The following is a 19,670-nucleotide window of genomic DNA, read 5'->3' as shown; positions in this document are numbered from 1 at the left end:
AAAAAATTATATATATATATATATATCCCAAAGGTTGCATACTATAACGTGTTTATTGCTAGATGTTAAGGTGGGGATGTGGCAACCTGAGGTATTCTTCTTTTTTTTTTTTTTTCTTTTTCTTTTTTATTAAATCTTTATTGTTCAGATTATTACATTTGTTCCTCTTTTTCCCCCCCCATAACTCCCCTCCTCCCAGTTCCCGCCCCACCCTCTGCCCTCACTCCCCACCCACTGTCCTCATCCATAGGTGCACGATTTTTGTACAGTCTCTTCCTGAATCTCCCACACCCTTTTCCCCCCCAAGAATAGTCAGTCCATTCCCTTTCTATGTCCCTGATTCTATTATAATCACCAGTTCATTCTGTTCATCAGATTATTTATTCACTTGATTCTTAGATTCACTTGTTGATAGATGCATATTTGTTGTTCATAATTTGTATCTTTACCTTTTTCTTCCTCTTCCTCTTCTTAAAGGATACCTTTCAGCATTTCATATAATCCTGGTTTGGTGGTGATGAACTCCTTTAGCTTTTCCTTATCTGTGAAGCTCTTTATCTGACCTTCAATTCTGAATGATAGCTTTGCTGGATAAAGTAATCTTGGTTGTAGGTTCTTGGTATTCATCACTTTGAATATTTCTTGCCATTCCCTTCTGGCCTGCAAAGTTTCTGTTGAGAAATCAGCTGACAATCGTATGGGTATTCCCTTGTAGGTAACTCGGTTTCTTTCTCTTGCTGCTTTTAAGATTCTCTCTTTGTCTTTTGCTCTTGGCATTTTAATTATGATGTGTCTTGGTGTGGTCCTCTTTGGATTCCTTTTGTTTGGGGTTCTCCGCGCTTCTTGGACCTGTAAGTCCATTTCTTTCACCAGGTGGGGGAAGTTTTCTGTCATTATTTCTTCAAATAGGTTTTCAATATCTTGCTCTCTCTCATCTTCTGGCACCCCTATAATTCTGATGTTGGTACGCTTGAAGCTGTCCCAGAGGCTCCTTACACTATCCTCGCATTTTTGGATTCTTTTTTCATTTTGCTTTTCCCGTTGGGTGTTTTTTGCTTCCTCGCATTTCAAATCATTGACTTGATTCTTGCGCTCCTCTGGTCTGCTGTCGGGCGTCTGTATAATATTCGTTATTTCAGTCCGTGTATGCTTAATTTCTAGTTGGTTCCCCAATATAAGATCGAGGGTCTTATTAGTTTTCGTGTAGATCTCATTAAGTTTATCGGCAGCTTCTAAACAGTTCTTGAGAGACCTTAAAAGTGTGGTTCTGAACTCTATATCTTCCATTGACAATTTTGTCCTGTTTCTTTGTCTCCGCATTTTGTTATGCTTCCTTGGTGCACCCCCTAGTGGTCTTTGTTCGCAGTCTTATAGTTAAATCTTGATTGTTGTAGCTAATTCCAGGGAGGGTTTGACCTCCAGGCCAAGTGGCTATGAGAATCAGCTGTGTCAGCGGTGAGAGAACTTCTGTCCTCTAGGGAGGTGCTAATCTAGCCTTTGCCTGAGGCTATCTGGCAAATGCCTCTGTGCAGGGCTTGGGCGGGGCGGGTCGCATAGGATCAACAGGGTGGGCCGGAGAGAGCAGTTATGGCAGCTCTCAGTCCTGTCCCCAGGGGCTCTGCCTCTCTGAGTCCCAGCACCCGCTGCAAAGCTGGGAGAGAAAGCTGCACTCGCTCTGACCGAAGCCAGACAGTCCCGCTTCTCCCGTTTGAGTCTGGGTCCCTAAAGACTCGCCCGGATCTGGTGCTCAGAGTCTGCGACTCCCTCCCGATTGAAAACAACAACCGCGCCCTCCGCCGCCAGCCCGCTCCGCGCACTCCGCACCTCAGAATTTGACTTCAGCACTGTGCCTCCTCTGAGTGTCCGTGTGCGTTTCTCTTTCCTCCTAGTTGTAGGACTTCCACTCAGCCAGCGTTCCTGTGGTTCTGGGTGATGTCCCTTCCGTTTTTTGGTTTCACTTTTGAAGTAGTTGTTCAAAGCAGCAAACTCCGGCGTTAACCTATGCCGCCATCTTGGTTCTCCCCCTGAGGTATTCTTCTAATGGAAATGCCCTGTAGCTTGATGTAGCAATGTTATTATTTTGGTTGTAATGTTGTACTGTAGTTTCACAAGATGTTACCACTGAGGGTGGAGGAAGCTGGGTAAGGAACACTCAGATCTCTCTCTCTCTCTTTCTCTCTCTCTCTCTCTCTATTATTCATTACAAATGCACATAAAGCTATAATTATCTCAAAATAAGTTTAATTTATGTTTAATGGAAATACAGTCTCAGGAGAGTTCTGGAGATTGGCTGCACAATAATATGCTTTATTTTTTTAATATGTATATTTTTATTGATCACAATAACATGAATGTACTTAACACTACTAAACTGTACACTTAAAATGTTAAGGTAGTAAATTTTATGCTATGTGTACTTTATTACAATTAAGAATCATGTAAACTCAGATTTAAGCATATTTAAACACATCAAATATGTTTAAATTCATTGTAGATACTGTTCAGTTTAACACTCAAATTGCCTATCTTTGGCCAGTAGAATTATTCTAGTAGCTTCTGATTCCTTTTGATACAATCTTAAGTCTTTGAAAGCTTCCTTGCTTATCTTGGAAAATTCCTCCCCCATACCTGAAATTAGTCATTTCCCTTTAGTGGGAAATGGTATTGAGATAGCTCAGTTTGAACAATAGCATGCTCATTGCTAATGGGTCTTTGTTTCCAGGCCTTTTTAAGATAAAGTTAGGAAATGGCATAAAAACACCATGAGCTCCAAATTATATTTCCAATTGAAAAGCAGAATTATAGCGTTTTTTACTTTAACTGTATCAACTAAATCTGTACCTCTTTGTTCTACACCAAAAATCCTGTTTCACAAAGACACTGATATTTAACTCATTTGTTTTACCCCACAATGCACAATAGTTTTAGAACAACAATACCAACACTCCCACCAACAATACGCCTACTTTAGAATATTTCTGCACTTCTTCTGGTCCTTAGAGTATATTCCACTTGGGAGGCCATGGTCAAATTATTGTTTTACAGTCACTTGAATGGTTTGGTTGGGGGCATTTTACAGTTTGGTAATAAAAGCCTTTATGATGTGGCCTTGTGTGGTCCCAGGAAAAACTACATTTTTCAGAAATATTTGTATAATAAAGAGAAGGGTCCTTATGGGCCTCTAGATTCTGAATTCAATGTAGAGCCAGTTAATGCAGATGCCTTAGTGACCTAGTTTGGAATCAGCCCTGTTCATTTCACTTGGCAAGTACGAAGAGGTGAATGATCCCAGAAGCCGATGGCTGCAGAAATATGGCATGGCTAAGTCCTTGGCTGCAATATTTTAAAAGGTCAAGGATTATGTTACTCCACAAAAGTATCCTTCTGAGTCTCTTTTTCTCTGTTTATCTCTCCAAGTGCCCCTCCCTTGGGGGTTAGTAACTGTCAAAAACTTCTATCCCCAGTCTTTCTTCACTTCTTTGCCTTGGTTAACTCCCCGCCCCCCCCCGCCCCCCCCCCCCGTCCTGCCCCCCAGCAACTCAGGAGTGTGTGTGTGTGTGTGTGTGTGTGTGTGTGTGTGTGTGTGTGTTGGTGAGAGGGAGGGAAGAGGCATTGCTGTATGAAAATGGAGGTAGTAGGGGGATGGACAGCTGCAATGATCTGAACTGGAAGACTGAAACCCTCATCCTAAACAACTTAGAGCTCAGATTTCTTCTCTGGGCAGCTGGCTTTTTCGGTCCTTCTGAAATAGTCTGCAAAGATGGGGGAGGGCTGTCAACTACATCCGATCTGGACCCTGTTTAAAGTCAGCTCCCCGCTAGGTATGTTCTGTAGAAACGAAATGCAATAGTCAATACAGCGGAGATGAGGGCGGTGAACGAGAGGCACACAATTGCCCGCTCTCATTTTAAAGGCCGGGGGCTCATTCGTGACCATACTGGAGGGCTGCCTGGAGTAGGCAGTGACTAGAGTCCTAGAAGCTGAAATTGGATATCTGACTTGCCTGTCATATTTCGGTTCGCCCTCCCCTACTTGGCACCCTACACCCCACATTCTTTCTAATCCTCCTGCCCTCCCAACTCCCACACCCTACCCCCATCAACGCTCCTGGAATTTTGGACTTAGCTATTTTTAAAACAGTCAACTCAGTAGCCACCTCCCTCCCCCGCTCAGCTGTCCAGTGCCCCAGCCAGCCATATACTCCCCCTTCCCCCCACACCAGCCCTTCTCTGGCTCCCTGACCTCACTGAGGTTGCAGCAGGCCTGGGGGCCTAGGGGAGACATGGAGAAAGAGACGGGGGATCCCCGAGCTGGAGGCGACCAACAGAGTAGGCAGTCATGGCCGGAGAACGGGATGTCAGAGTAATGTTTGGCCTCTGGAAACAGTAAGTCAAAATGAAATTGCAATTCCTTTAATACGCTTTTGGATTGAAGTGAGACTTTCACAGAATTGCAACAGATATCTCTGGTCCAAAAACTACGATCTCTTCCAGGCTAAGGTGCCCCAATCTGCATTCCTCCTTCTGTCTGATTTCTTTCTGGCCTCGAGCCACTCGAAGTTTAAGCCTCGGGCTCCCCTCGGGCAGTTCCAGCTCTCTCTTCACCTAGTTCCCAGGCTTCCGAGGACGCTGCCTTCCTTAGCAGGAGTGTCCCATGTCCTGAGTCTGTGGTTTTCTCATCAAGGCCAAATTTAGCCTCACATGATTAGTCATGACATTCGTCTACCCCGTCCCCGCTTAGCGGTGCCCTTCGCATTGGGCTTCCAAGGATGGTGGCCACTCCTCGTCAAAAATGATTTCTCCCCACAACTCCAGACCTGCGGTCCTATTCTCCCTCCTGTGCCCGTCCCCCAGGCGTACCCTTACCCCAGGGGAGGCAGGCCCCTCCCCAGGTCCTCTCCTCGTCCAGAGACTGAGAACTTCTAAATGTGCAAAGGGAAGGTTAACGGGAAAGGTGATTCCTCAGCCAGGTTTGAAAATACTCAAGAGCTGTGGACTCCGTGCAAGCAGGTGTTGTTGTGCATGCGTGGGTTGCACTCAGTTATCCGATGGGAGAGGGGTTATAACTGCAGCTCTCTGGAACAGATGAAAAGAAATCAGCTCCCTTTTTTATTTGAATATTGAGGGATGGGGGTATTCTGCCATTACTCGTTCTTGCTGAAAATTCTAACCCAACGTGGGTAAAAAAGAAAGAACGACCCCTGGTGTTCCCTCCTGATGGGGAGAGGCAAATAAGAGGAATGTTTCTGAAGCACTTTTCAGATCCTAAGTCCGTTGGGGGACCTACTGGAACGGTTGGATCTGATCTGTCCCCATGACTCCTCCGTTTTGGACATTTCTGCTGTTTTGGTAGCTCAGAATGGGGCAACACAGTGGACTCTGCCCCCCACCCCGGGGCCACTCAACGTTCCTTCCACCCCCGCCCAGGGGTGTTGCATAAGGGACCTGAAAGTGGCCACAGAGCAGGGCACGGAGGTCTAACCGCCACACGTACAGTTCAGGGAGCCCCCTTCTCCCCAAACTCCGGTCTGCGTACCCTTTTCTTGACCTCACATTCCCTTCACATCATCCAGAACAGCCTTCGACGTTCCTCTCTCCCCACGCCCAGTCTCTTACAGGACGGCCAGCCAACGTCCCCTAGGTAGGACAGCCATCCGCTGGGAAGAGCTGGAGCCTGCGGGGACCTGGCTGGATAGGTATGGGGGATCCTGGCCAGTGCCCTAGTCCCCGGGCCCCCCATGGCAGTCCCCCGACTCTAAGCACTCTCACTCTCCTGCTGCTCCTCTGTGGATATGGTAAGGAGGGGCTAGGGAAGGGTGTGGGGGGCCTAGAAGGCAGGCTGCTCTCTCGGGTGGGCATGTGAGCATGAGGGAGTGAGAAGAATGGGTGCCAGGGGTCACCCCCTCTCAAGCAGGTCCATACTATTTCCCATTCCGCTTGGGAACGGGAAGAGCTATAGCGGGCTCATCTATTTTAGCAAAACTGAGCGAGGACAGCACTAGGGAGTTGCGGCTGGGCCTTGGGAGCCTTCAGTGGTTTCAGGAGGGGCTGGCATCCCCTGATGAGATGTGGGGCGGGGCGGGGGGGGCAAACTCCGATAGAGCGGGGCTCTGGGCACCATCTCGCTCCTCCCGCGTCTGCCCCCAGCTCACTCTCAGTGCAAGATCCTGCGCTGCAATGCGGAGTACGTGTCGTCCACCTTGAGCCTCCGAGACGGGGGCTCCCCGGGGGCGCTCCGAGGGGCCGGCGGCGGGGGCCGGGGCGCCGGGGGCTCCAGCGGCCTCTGCCGGGCGCTGCGCTCCTACGCGCTGTGCACTCGGCGCACGGCGCGCACCTGCCGCGGGGACCTCGCCTTCCACTCGGCGGTGCACGGCATCGAGGACCTGATGATCCAGCACAACTGCTCCCGCCAGGGCCCCACGGCCCCGCCCCCGGCCCGCGGCCCCGCCCTGCCCGGCGCCGGCCCCGCGCCCCCCTCGGGCCCCGCCGCCCCCGACCCCTGCGACTACGCGGGCCGCTTCGCCCGGCTGCACGGCCGGCCCCCCGGCTTCCTGCACTGCGCCTCCTTCGGGGACCCCCACGTGCGCAGCTTCCACCACCACTTCCACACGTGCCGGGTGCGGGGCGCGTGGCCGCTGCTGGACAACGACTTCCTCTTCGTCCAGGCCACCAGCTCCCCCGTGGCCCCCGGCGCCAACGCCACCGCCACCCGCAAGGTCAGGACCCGGTCGCTCCCCGGACCCTCCCCAGGCGCCCAGCCCCGCCCCACTGTCCCCGGGCGAGGCTCCCAGCCCCCGTCCCCCAGCCCCCGCCCCCCCGCCGTCACCGCGCCCCGCAGACACCGCTCCTACGAATCCCTGTCCCTCGGGGGGGGGCTCCACTCAAGTTCAAAGCCACTGCAGACAGTGGGGAGGGGAGACCCAGAGCCCTGGGGCGAGGGGGCTTCTCCTTCCCCTGCGGGAGCTGCTGAGACTGAGGCCAAGGGGAGAGGGGGCTGAGCAGGGATGGGGATGGGGGAGATGGCGGACCCCGCCAGGCCTGGCAGGAGAGCCCTTCCGAGGCCTGGCTGCGGGGCGAGGGTGCCCGGCCCCGAGTGAACCGCCCCCCTCCCGCCCCCCAGCTCACCATCATCTTTAAGAACATGCAGGAGTGCATCGACCAGAAGGTCTACCAGGCGGAGGTGGGCAACCTGCCCGCCGCCTTTGAAGACGGTTCCGTCAACGGCGGGGACCGGCCGGGGGGCTCCAGCCTGTCCATCCGCTCGGCGAGCCCCGGGAGCCACGTGGAGATCCGGGCCGCCTACATCGGCACCACGGTGGTCGTGCGGCAGGCGGCCGGGCAGCTCTCCTTCGCCATCCGGGTGGCGGAGGACGTGGCCCGCGCCTTCTCCGCGGAGCAGGACCTGCAGCTCTGCGTGGGCGGGTGCCCCCCGAGCCAGCGGCTGTCCCCCGCCGAGCGCGGCCTCCGGGGGGCGCTGCCCGCGGACGCTGCCCGGCGGCTGTGCAAGGAGGGGCTGCCGGTGGAAGACGCCTACTTCCAGTCCTGCGTCTTCGACGTTCTCATCTCTGGGGACCCCAACTTCACCGTGGCCGCCCGGGCTGCGCTGGAGGACGCCCGCGCTTTCCTGCCGGACCTCGAGAAGCTGCACCTCTTCCCCTCCGACGCCGGGGCCCCCCTGGCCCCCGCCGCGCTCCCAGCCCCGCTGCTCCCCGGCCTCTTGGTTCTGTGGCTTTGGGTTCAGTAACTAGGCCCTGGGCCCTGACTTGGGGATAGAGATTGGCAGGAACGAGCAGAAAGAATCGCTGAAGGGCCCTGGCCGGTTCGGCTCAGTGGATAGAACATTGGCCTGCGGGCTGAAGGGTCCAGGGTTCCATTCCCGTCAAGAGCACAGGCCCAGGTTGCGGGCTCGATCCCCCGGAGGGGCTGTGCAGGAGGCAGCCCATCAATGATTCTCATCATTGATGTTTCTATCTCCCTCTCCCTTCCTTTCTCTGAAAAAGAATCACTGAAGGAAACAGTGGGGACTGGGAGACACGTGAAACAATGACATTTATCCAGAGTTAGACAAGGCTGCAGCCAGCGGTGTGGAAATGATCGTAGAATAAGGATTCTGGGTCAGGTTTCTGCATCCCAGACCCCCTTAGGGACTCTGCACCAACCGTTTCCTGGTCCCCTTTCCAGTCGGTGAACTGCCCCAGTCCATCTGCTCCTGAGCTCACCCCTACCTACCAGCTTAGCGGTTAGAGTGGCCCTGAGGATCCCTAGAAAACGGAAAGGTTGAGACTATTAACAGGAAAGAACTGAAAGAGGAAAACTTGATCGTTACCCATAAAAACACACTGGTTTCCTCCGAGGAAAAATAGCTCAGGAAAGGAGTTTATCTGATGAACATCGGAGGGCGATATGTTTGACTTTCTGGGTTCAGACGTGAAGGGCGGGGCGGGGTGGGGAGGGGGTCTGGATCTTAGTTGAAAGGAACCACTGCCCTTGGGGAATGGCACAGGCAGGAAAGAAGCCATCACTCCACCCCCAGCTAAGCCGCTGTTAAAGCTGTGGGTGGTCACTGTCCTAGCTGCCTGTGCGGAATCTGATGCTCTGATGTGAGTAAAGACCAGGTGCTCACACAGAGGGCAGACCGGGTGCTCACACAGAGGGCAGACCGGGCGCTCACACAGAGGGCAGACCGGGTGCTCACACAGAGGGCAGACCGGGCGCTCACACAGAGGGCAGACCTGGTGCTCACACAGAGGGCAGACCGGGCGCTCACACAGAGGGCAGACCGGGCGCTCACACAGAGGGCAGACCGGGTGCTCACACAGAGGGCAGACCGGGTGCTCACACAGAGGGCAGACCGGGTGCTCACACAGAGGGCAGACCAGGTGCTCACACAGAGGGCACAGGGGCATCAGACACAGCTTCTGCTCGCTGGAAGGTCACCGGCTACTAGGGAGACTGGGGAGCAGGTGCTACTCACTACATTCTACTGCACTGGGAGTTCTGCCGGGAAGAGGGCTGGAGAGACTCAATAATAAGAATAATAATAATGGGTATAGAGGAGATGGGATTGGAAGAGACCTTTGAAGGTCGGGTAAGGGCCTTCCAGGCAATGGCAACCTGAGTGAAGCATAGATTCATGATTCAGTGAAGCAACCAGCGAAAGTCCAGTGGCCTGGGCGGGAAGTAGAGGAATACCAGGGAGGGTAGGTGGGCAGAGGACAGATTGTGAAGCGCCTTGAGAGGGGAGCCAAGGAGTTAAATTCAAATAAATTCATTGATGGGGGGCTTAAAGCCTGTCAGGCAATGCTCTGAACTCAGGTTGTTGTGAATCCTCACCTGAGGATATTTTCCCACTGCTTTTCAGAGAGGGTGAAAGGGAAGGAAGGAACGAAGGAAGGAGAGAGAGAGAGAGAGACACATCAGTTGGTTGCCTCCTGCACATACCCAACCGGGAATTGAACCCGCCACCTTCAGTGCTTGGGCTGACACTAACCATTTAGCACCCCACCAGGGCTGTTCTATACACTTTTAAATTATTAGTTCATTTAATCCTCACAGCTCTCTAAGGAAGGTAATATTTTCATCTCTATTTTTCATAAGGGACCTGAGGTACAGGAAGATTTAGCAACTCGCCCACAGTCATGCAGCTAATAAACGGTAGAGCCAGAAACGGAACCCAGGCAGTTCAGCTCTACAGCCTTAACTAGTAACCACTAGACAAGTGGTTCTCAACCTGTGGGTCGCGACCCCTTTGGCGGTCGAACGACCCTTTCACAGGGGTCGCCTAAGACCATCCTGCATATCAGATATTTACATTACGATTCACAACAGTAGCAACATTACAGCTATGAAGTAGCAACAAAAATAATTTTATGGTTGGGTCACAACATGAGGAACTGTATTTAAAGGGCCAGAAGGTTGAGAACCATGGCACTAGACTGCATTGAAGAGGAATCGGAGAGCCACTAGCCTTTGGTTGGGAAGCTGGGCAGAAAGGGGAGCTTGTGGCAGGGCTGCCACCACAGAAGCGACCTCTTCTGTCACATGAAACCCCAAAGGAGAGCGGGGGTTGGGGGAACCCGAAGTTGAAGGAATCTAGTTTGTAGAAGAGAAGGCTAGAGAATAAAAGCTATTCTAGTTCAGGTCTAAAGCTGCTCTGAACAAAAACGACTTAGGAGGTAACTTTTATATTCAGTACGTCCCCCCTCTTTTCCTGGGCCTGTCCCTCACCTACTCAGGTGTTGACACTTATGTCGCCCCTGTTCTGCCCATTCTCCCCCAGAACACATCGACACACTGGCCAGTGCCTGCCAGGCAGGGTGGCTATCGGGTCTTCCGTTCCAAATTGCTTTTGCAATTCCCCATCCCCAGTTCCTCCTCTCCACCTGCTCTAAGAGCCACAGCCACTCGGCCATTCCATCAGAGCACAGTCTCATTTCTGAAATGACGGGTTAATCTAGAAAGCAATCTGTTCTAATGGGAGGAAATGGGAAGAAAAATATCTAGAGCTCTCCCTTCCCATTCAGATCACAGGCATTTTCACTCAAAACATCTTTTTAAGAAACTGCTCCTTATATTGGTTCTCTTAACTCACCGGAGTCACTTTACCCCTCTGATTTGGAAATCACTAGTAAATTAAGAATTTTATAGCCAACTGGTGAAAGCAATGGTTTAATGACACCTGTCAGGTAACCCTGCTTCCTTTGCCCAGATTTAGGGTTCTCCCTCTTACCAATGCAGGCCTTGAAAAGGGGTAGGTCAGCCTGCAGACGGAGAGGCCCGGGTTGGATTTTGGTCAAGAGCACGTAGCTGGGTTTCAGGCTCAATCCCCGGCCTGGCTGGTCAGCGCAGTGCAGGAGATGACCTATTGATGTGACTCTTGCACATGGATTTCTCTCTCTCTCTCTCTCTTCCCCTCCCTTCCACTCTCTCTAAAAATCAGTGGGAACATATCCTTGGCTGAGGATTAACAAAAAAAGGGGGGGTGATGGTAAGGGAGTCATTCAAAATAAGCATTTGAAAAGATGCTCCACATCTTTGTCACCAGGGAAATGCAAATCAAAATAAAACCACAAAGAGAAAATACTACACCCGTGACAATGGTTACAATGTAAAAGATTTGACCAGGTCAACTGTTGGCAAGGTGTGTGGCTCTCAGACTCTGCTGGTGGGGATGTAAAATAGTATAGGGTGTCCCAAAATTCATGCAAGATTTGAATTTTGCGTGAGCATTAACAACAACAACAACAAAAGATAAAAGCCTAATTTTACTTGGTTTATTGAATCAGATTCTAATATCTGTTGCCCTTTAATTTCAATCCCTTCAATTTGATAAGCATCACCAAGTACCAATGATGGCCCAGGAGCAGGGACAATGAAGACCAGTGAAGACCACGGCTTTGCGTATGTGCCAGCAAAGCCGTGGAGGCCATTTACCCGATGTGCTATTCCATACATAACCCTATACTGTATACTTTATGAATCAATAAAAAATTATAATTTTTAATTATAAACCTGTGTTTTCTATCAAAATTACTTCTTGCATGAATTTTGGGACACCCTATATGACCACTTTGTGAAAACAATTGGGCAGTCTTTTTAAAAGCTAAGTAAACACTTACCATACAGTTGAAACATTCCACTCCCGAATATTGACCCCAGCGAAACGATAGCATGTTTCTGTGCAAAGACTTGCATAACAATGTCCACAGTCGTCTTGTTAGAAATAACCAAAAACTGGAACAAGCCAAATGTCCCTCAGTAAGTGAATGGATACACCGACTGTGTAAACCCGTACAACAGAATACCACTAAGCAATAAGGTGAAATAATCTACGGGTCCACACAACATGATGAATTTCAAAATAACGTAAGTGAAAGAAGCCAAACAACGACAAAAAGGAGTACTCACGGTATGCTTCCATTTATATAAAATGGTAGAAAGTGCAAACTAAAGTGACAGGACAGAGACCAGTGGTTGCCTGGGGAGGGGCAGAGGGAGGGTGGGAAGGAGGAATGGCCAGCCTGGCTCAGTGGTTGAGCAGCAATCTATGAACCAGGAGGTCATGGTTCAATTCCCGGTCAGGGCACATGCCCAAGTTGCGGTCTCGATCCCCAGTGAGGGGTGTGCCGGAGGCAGCCAATCAGTGATTCTTCCTCTTCATTGATGCTTCTATCTCTCTGTCCCTCTCCCTTCCTCTCTGAAATCAATAAAATAATTTTTTAAAAGGGGGTGGGGGGAGGACGGGAGCAGGCTGGAAGAGGTTAATGGGGGGGAAGGGAGGACCTATGTAATACTTTCAACAATAAATATTAAAAAAAAAAAAAAACGGGGGTGAGGGGAATGCCCACAATACAAAAAGATACTTTACAAAAACAAAAAAACAAAACAAAAAAATACAGGGGGTTGGGGAATGCGGAAACAAGCATTTGGGAGTAACATGTTCATTATCTTGAGTGTAGTAACAGTTTCAGGGGTGTACATATGTCATAATGTTGCAAAAGACCAAAGAAATACCAAGCCCGCTTCCTAGAGAAAGGGAGGGGCCCCATTTATTAACACTAGTTGGACTCCGGGAATAATTTCCAAATCCGAGTGAAGTAACATGCAGAGAGCCTTTCTATATATATCCCGCTGGGGTCTTTGTCTTGCAGATATGGTTCCGCCCCCTTGTGGGCTTACAGGAAGGCCCCAGGTGTTGGGGGTCCCCAGGCCATATCCGATGATCTGTCCTGGGGCCAGCGATAACAACCTCCCCCCTCCCCCGCCCCCTCCCCCCTCCCCAGGCCAGTGCATTGTTCACAGTTTTTATGGCCTGACACGCCTTGCAAGGCCAGTTTCCTCCTCGATAAAACATGAAATTATACACTTCAACTATGTGTAGTTTATCATACATCAATTATACCCAATAAAGCTGTAGATTTTTGTTTGCGAGTGGGTAACCAGCTTTCCCTCTTCCTCTGATGGATCAGACAAAAGCTTAGAATGACCAGAACATGGGAAGAAAGTAACACAGCACAGACTTTCCTCCTCCTAGCAACACACAGAAAAGAAAAAGATGATGGGGCAAGGGAAGGGACTATCTAATGATTTCATATTCTCTCTTCTAACTCTTGTCCTAAGGACCACATTCCTTCCTCCAGATTGTCAGAGACCAGGGAAAGGACATTTCCTGGTTTAAAAGCATCTACCCTGGGCCTCATAATTCTGCCTTTCCACTCCACCTATAGTCAGCAGGTGGCGCTGGTGACTAAAAAGAGGTATTCGGGATGAGGCAGGTCTCCAGGAAAAATAAAATTAACTTCTCAGGTTATCTGACATGTTGCCCATTTGAGAGAAAATATTAATAAGCATTTGGCAGAATTGTCATTTCAGAAATAAATTTAAGATAGGTGCATAGTACATTAGGTAAACTTTAAAGTAGCATAACTTCACAACAGAGTTGTTCAAGACATAAAACAATCAAAATACACTACGCGGCTCCACATTTACGCAGTGATAATAATGTAAACAGCCCTAGCCAGTTTGGCTCAGTGGATAGAGCGTTGGCCTGTGGACTAACGGGTCCCAGGTTCAATTCTGGTCAAGGGCACATTCCTGGGGTTGTAGGCTCGATCCTCAGTGGGGGGCATACAGGAGGCAGACAATCAATGATTCTCCCTCATCATTGACGTTTCTCTCTTTCCCTCTCCCTTCCTCTCTGAAATCTATAATAATAATAATAATAATAATAATAATAATAATAATGTAATACTGTCCATTGATGTAGCCAAGATATAACTCTATTGGAAGGATGAGGTAAAAGAAAAGGGAAGGTAGGTATACAATGGGATGTAAAATGCTTAAAATTTTAATTACTGTAACAAAAATAGAGTAGGTATGTCTAATGTTTCTAAATTAAGAAATAAAAGAAGAAACATATAGTTTAGAAATATAAAGTAAATAACAGATTAAAAAGCTGAAATTATTGAAAGAGATAATTCAGTAGAGACACCTGAGATGTGCTACGTTTTGTGTATTAAATTCTATATGATTTCAACTACATTATGTTTCCTTATGTTGATTTTTCAAAGAGAGGGTATTTCCACCTTAGCCAGTTCTGAGCTTTCCCCCTTAACTTCTCAAACTTGTGGGCACCTCAACCACTTCCCAGATCCACCCAACTCCTCCCTACCCTCCTCATATACTTCATGGCAAGCTCCTTCCCACATTTTTTCTCAAGGAAAGAGGAGATTCCAGTAAGTACACTTCTCGAGACCAGTGCCAAGAAGCTGCGCCAGCATGAAGGGGGAACAGAAGACAGGACATTAGAAAATAAAAGTCCTTCCTTCATTTTCCTGCTGCTCCCAAACCAAATTATTCATCATCCTCCTGACCGTTAATAGGAAGGAATGAGTTAAATATGTTTCCTGAGATAAAATTTGTGTTTGAATAGAGGGTGGGTTTTAAGAAAGAGAAAGAGAAATCAGAAAGGAAAACTAGATTCTGCCGCCACTATGAGTTATTTTGGAATCATTCTTTGCTATTGGTTCAAAGAACAAATGATTTTAATATCAAGGGGGTTTTGTCTGTTTTTTTAAATATATTTTTATTGATTTCAGAGGGAGAGGGAGAGGGAGAGGGAGAGGGAGAGGGAGAGGGAGAGGGAGAGGGAGAGGGAGAGGGAGAGGGAGAGGGAGAGGGAGAGGGAGAGGGAGAGGGAGAGGGAGAGGGAGAGGGAGAGAAAATGATGCAGGCCCCCCACTGGGGATGCAGCCAACAAGCAGCGCGTGTGCCCTGACCAGAATTGGACCGTGACCTCCTGGTTCATAGGTCAACCCTCAATCACTGTACCACACCGGCCTGGTATCAAGGGTTTTGTATAGTCAGTCTTGAAACAGCACTGTTCTTCTACTCATACCTCTAAGACACTAGCTAACTCAGATTTTAAAAAACTAATCGGCCTCTTCATTTTGCTCTGCTACTCCACCTCATCCCAGCCAAAAACTGAAAGCCCCGTTGCTAAAACGATAGCAACTGAAAGGGAAAATGTCCTGCCATAATTTTATTTTCTCTTTGTGAAGGTCACTGACCTTCATCTACCACAACCAAGCCTGCAGCCAGGGAGGAATGCCGTCAGCACAGGAGAAGCAACCAACACCAGGAGGGGCAATGGCCTGGGCTGTGTGAGCAATCCTATGGGTTACCGTTTGCCCTTCTTTAGAACTGTTGAAGCACCTAAGCCAGGGGTCCTCAAACTACGGCCCGCGGGCCACAGGCAAATACAAATATTGTATTTGTTCCCGTTTTGCTTTTTTACTTCAAAATAAGATATGTGCAGTGTGCATAGGAATTTGTTCATAGTTTTTTTTTTTAACTATAGTCCGGCCCTCCAACGGTCTGAGGGACAGTGAACTGGCCCCCTGTTTAAAAAGTTTGAGGACCCTGACCTAACCTATGCCAGGCCATAAGACAACATGGTTCCTATCTTTGGGGAGCTCAGTTTAGTGGGAAGGAATAATCAGATAAACATAATTACAAGATAAACTATCAATATGCATAACATATAGCCCTGCCGGTTTGGCTCAGTGGATAGAGCAACAGCCTGCAAACTGAAGGGTCCCGCGTTCGATTCTGGTCAAGAGCAGGTACCTCGGTGCAGGCTCAACCCAGAGGGCAACCAATCGATGTTTCTCTGTCTCTCCCTCCCTTCCACTCTCTCGAAAAATCAATGGAAAAATGTCCTAAAAATATCCTAGGTGAGGATTACATATACCTATATGTTATATATATACACACACACACACACACACACATATATATGCAACACATATAGAAGCATGTCCAACATGCTGTAGGACTACAAAGGTGACAATTAAGTCTAAACAGAAGATGACTTAAAAAAATCCAAGTAGAAAGATCTTTGAACCATATAAACCAGACGAATTTTGTCCTAAGTTGTGTGAACTTGGGCAAGTCTTTTGAACTCTCCGAATCGCAATATACACTCTACAAAACATCTGCGGCCTATCTAGTGAGAGTCCATTGCTTGTGCAATTTCTTTCTTTTTTTTAAAAATTGATTTTAGAGAGGGAGGGAGGGGGAGAGAGAGACATTGGTGGGTTGCCTCCTGTATGTGGGATCAACCCCACGACCTTCAGAGGCAGCGGGTCCCTCGCGGCCAGGGCTGGGCAGGTCTTTATAACACACTGTACACTTGTCTCTATGTTCACTGTATATGTTATTAACAGAAGAAGCATGTTAACTGTCAGTCTGGATAAAAAACAAAACAACTTTTAGCATGTGGCTTCTTCTCTCCGTCATGAACACCATGTTCCTTTCTCTGCTTCTTTTTCTCACGATCAAAGAATCATCTTCGCCTCTCGGGGAGCCGTTCGGGTCCAGTTTCAAGTCTCTGAAAAGCATCTGTGTTTCTGAGACAGTTCTTGGACTAAGGGTCTTGACAGTCCACTCACTTACCCACGGGGTGGCAGCGCTGAGCCAACTGGATTACTGAATTGTGTAAGAAAGAAAAAAATTCTCAGAAAAGGGGAAGTTGGGTTAAGCACGCGATGTCCTGTCTCCCTCGTGCTTATAAACATGAACACCGTCCAATTTTCCCCTCACAGAAAAACAAACCCTCACCCCTCACCGCCTTGCCACCCTCGCGCTGCTACACAATTGGACCGGGGCCTCTGCGGAGGGACCGGTTATGTATGTTACAGGGAACAGAAGGAACTGAGGCGGAGGTTTAAAAGCAACAATACCAGGTTCTGCATGAGTGCACAGTGTGTGGGAGGCGGTCAGACGGACATGAGCAGAGCCAGGAGGATGGGCCGGGCACAGAGAACCCTGGGAGTCTAGCAGAGGACAATTGCAGGGTGGGGCCTCCCCTCCAGGGTGACCTTTGCTCCCCTAGCATACGGCTGGCCTTGTGGTTTGGACCCCCTTGACCTTTCCTCCCTAGGGTAACATTTAGGCCTCAGTTGTATTTCAGCTCCAGGCCCAGAAAAGCAACAAAACCAGAGAAGCAACCCCAAGGCTGCCCTCGGAACAGCTGGATAAAGATCTGCACTGGCGCCCACCAATCAAGCCCAATGCTGGAAGGACACACCTGGAAAGCTGCTGAATATGCTATTGGGATCTTCCCCTGGGACCGCCCCTAAGCTTTCCACCCCTAACCCTTAGGAGCCCAGCTGGTGGCTCAGTGGTTGACCGTAGACCTAGGAAGCAGGAGGTTGTGGTTCCATTCCCAGTCAGGGCACATGCCCGGGTTGTGGGCTTGATCCCCTGTGGGACAGGCAGTCCTACTGATGGTTCGCTCTCATTATTGATGCTTCTATCTCTCCCTCTCTCTTCCTCTCTGAAATATATATATTTAAACCCTTAGGACAGCGGACCCAGGGCACTCTCCCTCCAGGGAGCCTTCCCTTCTCCTGGTTGTGTCCCCCCCCCCCCCCCCGCCTCCCCGCCCCCAGGTCATTACCATTAGCTTCCAGCTCCAAGCTCCAAGGGCCCTTCCTGTACCTCTATAACTTGTATACTCCGCCCATTTCTTCTACACATTACTGCTTCCCCCTCTGTGATTTTATAAATAAGTGCTTTAGTCTTGGCTCTGAATTCTTTCCCAGCCAGAACCCAAGTACCGAGGTTGCTGAGCCCAGGTCCGGTGTGACCTCACGGGTCTAATACCAAGGTGCCCTTCCTGCCACCCACAGCAATTCTAGTCCAGAGCCACACCCCTATCGATTCAACATATATGTAATAATAATTGTACTCTATGAAATGTACTCTGCTAGGTGCTATGAAGAAGACAAAGATTTTTTAAAAGGACATAGTTCCTCCTCTCTAGGAATTCATTATCTGAGAGAAATGAAATTTACATGCAAGTTCCATGCGAGAAATATAAACAAGATGCTATGGAATCCCCAGAAGGGAATGAAATCCTCTTGGTTATAAGGCAAAAGACGAGGGGATCGGGAATCAAGAAAGATTTCAGAAAGGAACAGTCGTTTGGCTGTCCACCAAGAACCAGCATTCCAGGTAGAGAGGAAAGCATAAACAAAGGCAGAGAAAGATGTACTGGAGGAACAGTGCGTACTCAGGTTTGGCTGAGGTATTGGGTACACGCAAAGGAAGTAGAGAGAAATGAGACTGAACGTTTGGTTGTGGCCAGTTTGTGAAGGCTTTTCACGGCAAGTCAAAGCATGTGAAGTTGACTCAGTTAAACAGTGGGTTTGGGAGCCTCACGGGAACAGACAGAAACTCAATTTTGATAGATTTAGTCAAGGTCTATAGATTATAGCATAAATATCAGTTAAAAGCTATTAAAATAATCTAGGCAAAAGTAACAAGGACACGAATCAGAGTGGTGGAATAAGAGATGAGAGATAATTCTAGAATCACTAGAAAGGTAGCTTTCATAGAATCGGGCAGTTGACTGGCTGTGGGGATGTCAGAGGAAGGAATCAGAGGCCATTCCTGGATTCTAAGCCTTGATAACAGAGGGAATGCATAACGGCTCCCTTAAAAGAAACCAGGGAGGCCCGGCTGGCGTGGCTCAGTGGTTGAGCATCGACCTATGAACCAGGAGGTCACGGTTCGATTCCTGGTTGGGGCACATGCCTGGGTTGTGGGCTCGATCCCCAGTGGGGAGCATGCAGGAGGCAGCTGACCAATGGTTCTCTCTCTCATCATTGATGTTTCTACCTCTCTCTCCCTGGCCCTTCAGCTCTGAAATCAATCAAAACATATTAAAAAAAAAAAAAAAGAAACCAGGGAAGAACTGAATTTGAACACAGGGGCAAGATTCTGAATTCCACACTGGACAAGTTAAATCTGAGATGCCAGCCGGAAATTTGGAGACAGACTAAAGGGATAGTATAGATTTCTACATGAGTGATGTACAGATGGGCGAACTGAAGAACAAAGCTTGAAGGAAAAAAAGCCGGGGGGTGGGGGGAGAGGGAGGAGAAGGGCCAAAGATAAGCCCTTAAGAAAAGCTTTCAGGGCCACAGAAAAAAAAGAAATTACTAGCAAAGGAGAAAGGATAAAGTCCAAAAGCAAGAGGAATGTTTAAATTTTTAAGAGATGGCAGTTTTCAAATTACATAGGAGTCAAGGGGAATGAGGCCTAAAAAAACACTCTAGTTTCCCATGAAACCTTGAAAAAAACTGTCTCAGTGGCAGCAGAAACCACACTAAAAGGGACAAGTTCAGTCAACAGAGAAAGCGGTATAAGTTTGATAGTAAAGACAACAGATGGGGTGGTCGCAGAGAAGCGATTACCTTTTGTTCATATACTAAGGCCACTTTAAGAAACATCTTAAAAGAGTCAGCAATAGATCTGAACAAATTAATTCATCTCCTCTCCCCAGCTTTCCCTAAAGTTGGGGGACTCCTAGATCTCTGATCTTTCCTCAATTTAGTAGGACAATGGATCCCCCAAACATGAAATGTGGTTTTCCAGGTGAGCTGTTTTTTTTTTTAATTTAGGTATAGTTGACACACAGCATATTCATTTCAGGTGTACAACATAATGATCCAATATTTTTGTATATTGTGAAATGTTCCCCACAATAAGTCTAGTTAATGTCTATCCCTGTACATAATTATAGCATTTTTTCTTGTGATGAGGACTTTTAGAATCTATTCTCTCAGTAACTTTCAAATATGAGATACAGTACTTTTAGCTATA

At 48.6% G+C, this 19,670-nt stretch overlaps 1 protein-coding gene across 2 annotated transcripts; it reads left to right on the top strand.

The window, feature by feature from the left end:
* Positions 1 to 4,244: 4,244 nt before the first annotated feature.
* On the top strand, positions 4,245 to 11,655 carry HJV (hemojuvelin BMP co-receptor). 2 transcript variants are annotated; one of them, XM_059673242.1, is made up of 4 exons: positions 4,245 to 4,385; positions 5,608 to 5,695; positions 6,147 to 6,715; positions 7,120 to 11,655. In XM_059673242.1, exons 3-4 carry the CDS (start codon positions 6,386 to 6,388, stop codon positions 7,741 to 7,743), a joined length of 954 nt encoding a protein of 317 aa, XP_059529225.1. In that variant the 5' UTR covers positions 4,245 to 4,385; positions 5,608 to 5,695; positions 6,147 to 6,385; the 3' UTR covers positions 7,744 to 11,655. The 2 variants fall into 2 exon arrangements, with proteins under 2 accessions (XP_059529225.1, XP_059529223.1); XM_059673240.1 differs by having other exon boundaries at positions 5,608 to 5,794; positions 7,120 to 11,654.
* Positions 11,656 to 19,670: the final 8,015 nt, after the last annotated feature.

Source organism: Myotis daubentonii, chromosome 18 (genome assembly GCF_963259705.1).
Source record: "Myotis daubentonii chromosome 18, mMyoDau2.1, whole genome shotgun sequence".
Taxonomy (NCBI): Eukaryota; Metazoa; Chordata; class Mammalia; order Chiroptera; family Vespertilionidae; genus Myotis; species Myotis daubentonii.
The sequence above is the reverse complement of the archived record's forward strand: the minus strand, read 5'-3'. Positions and strand labels throughout refer to the sequence as shown.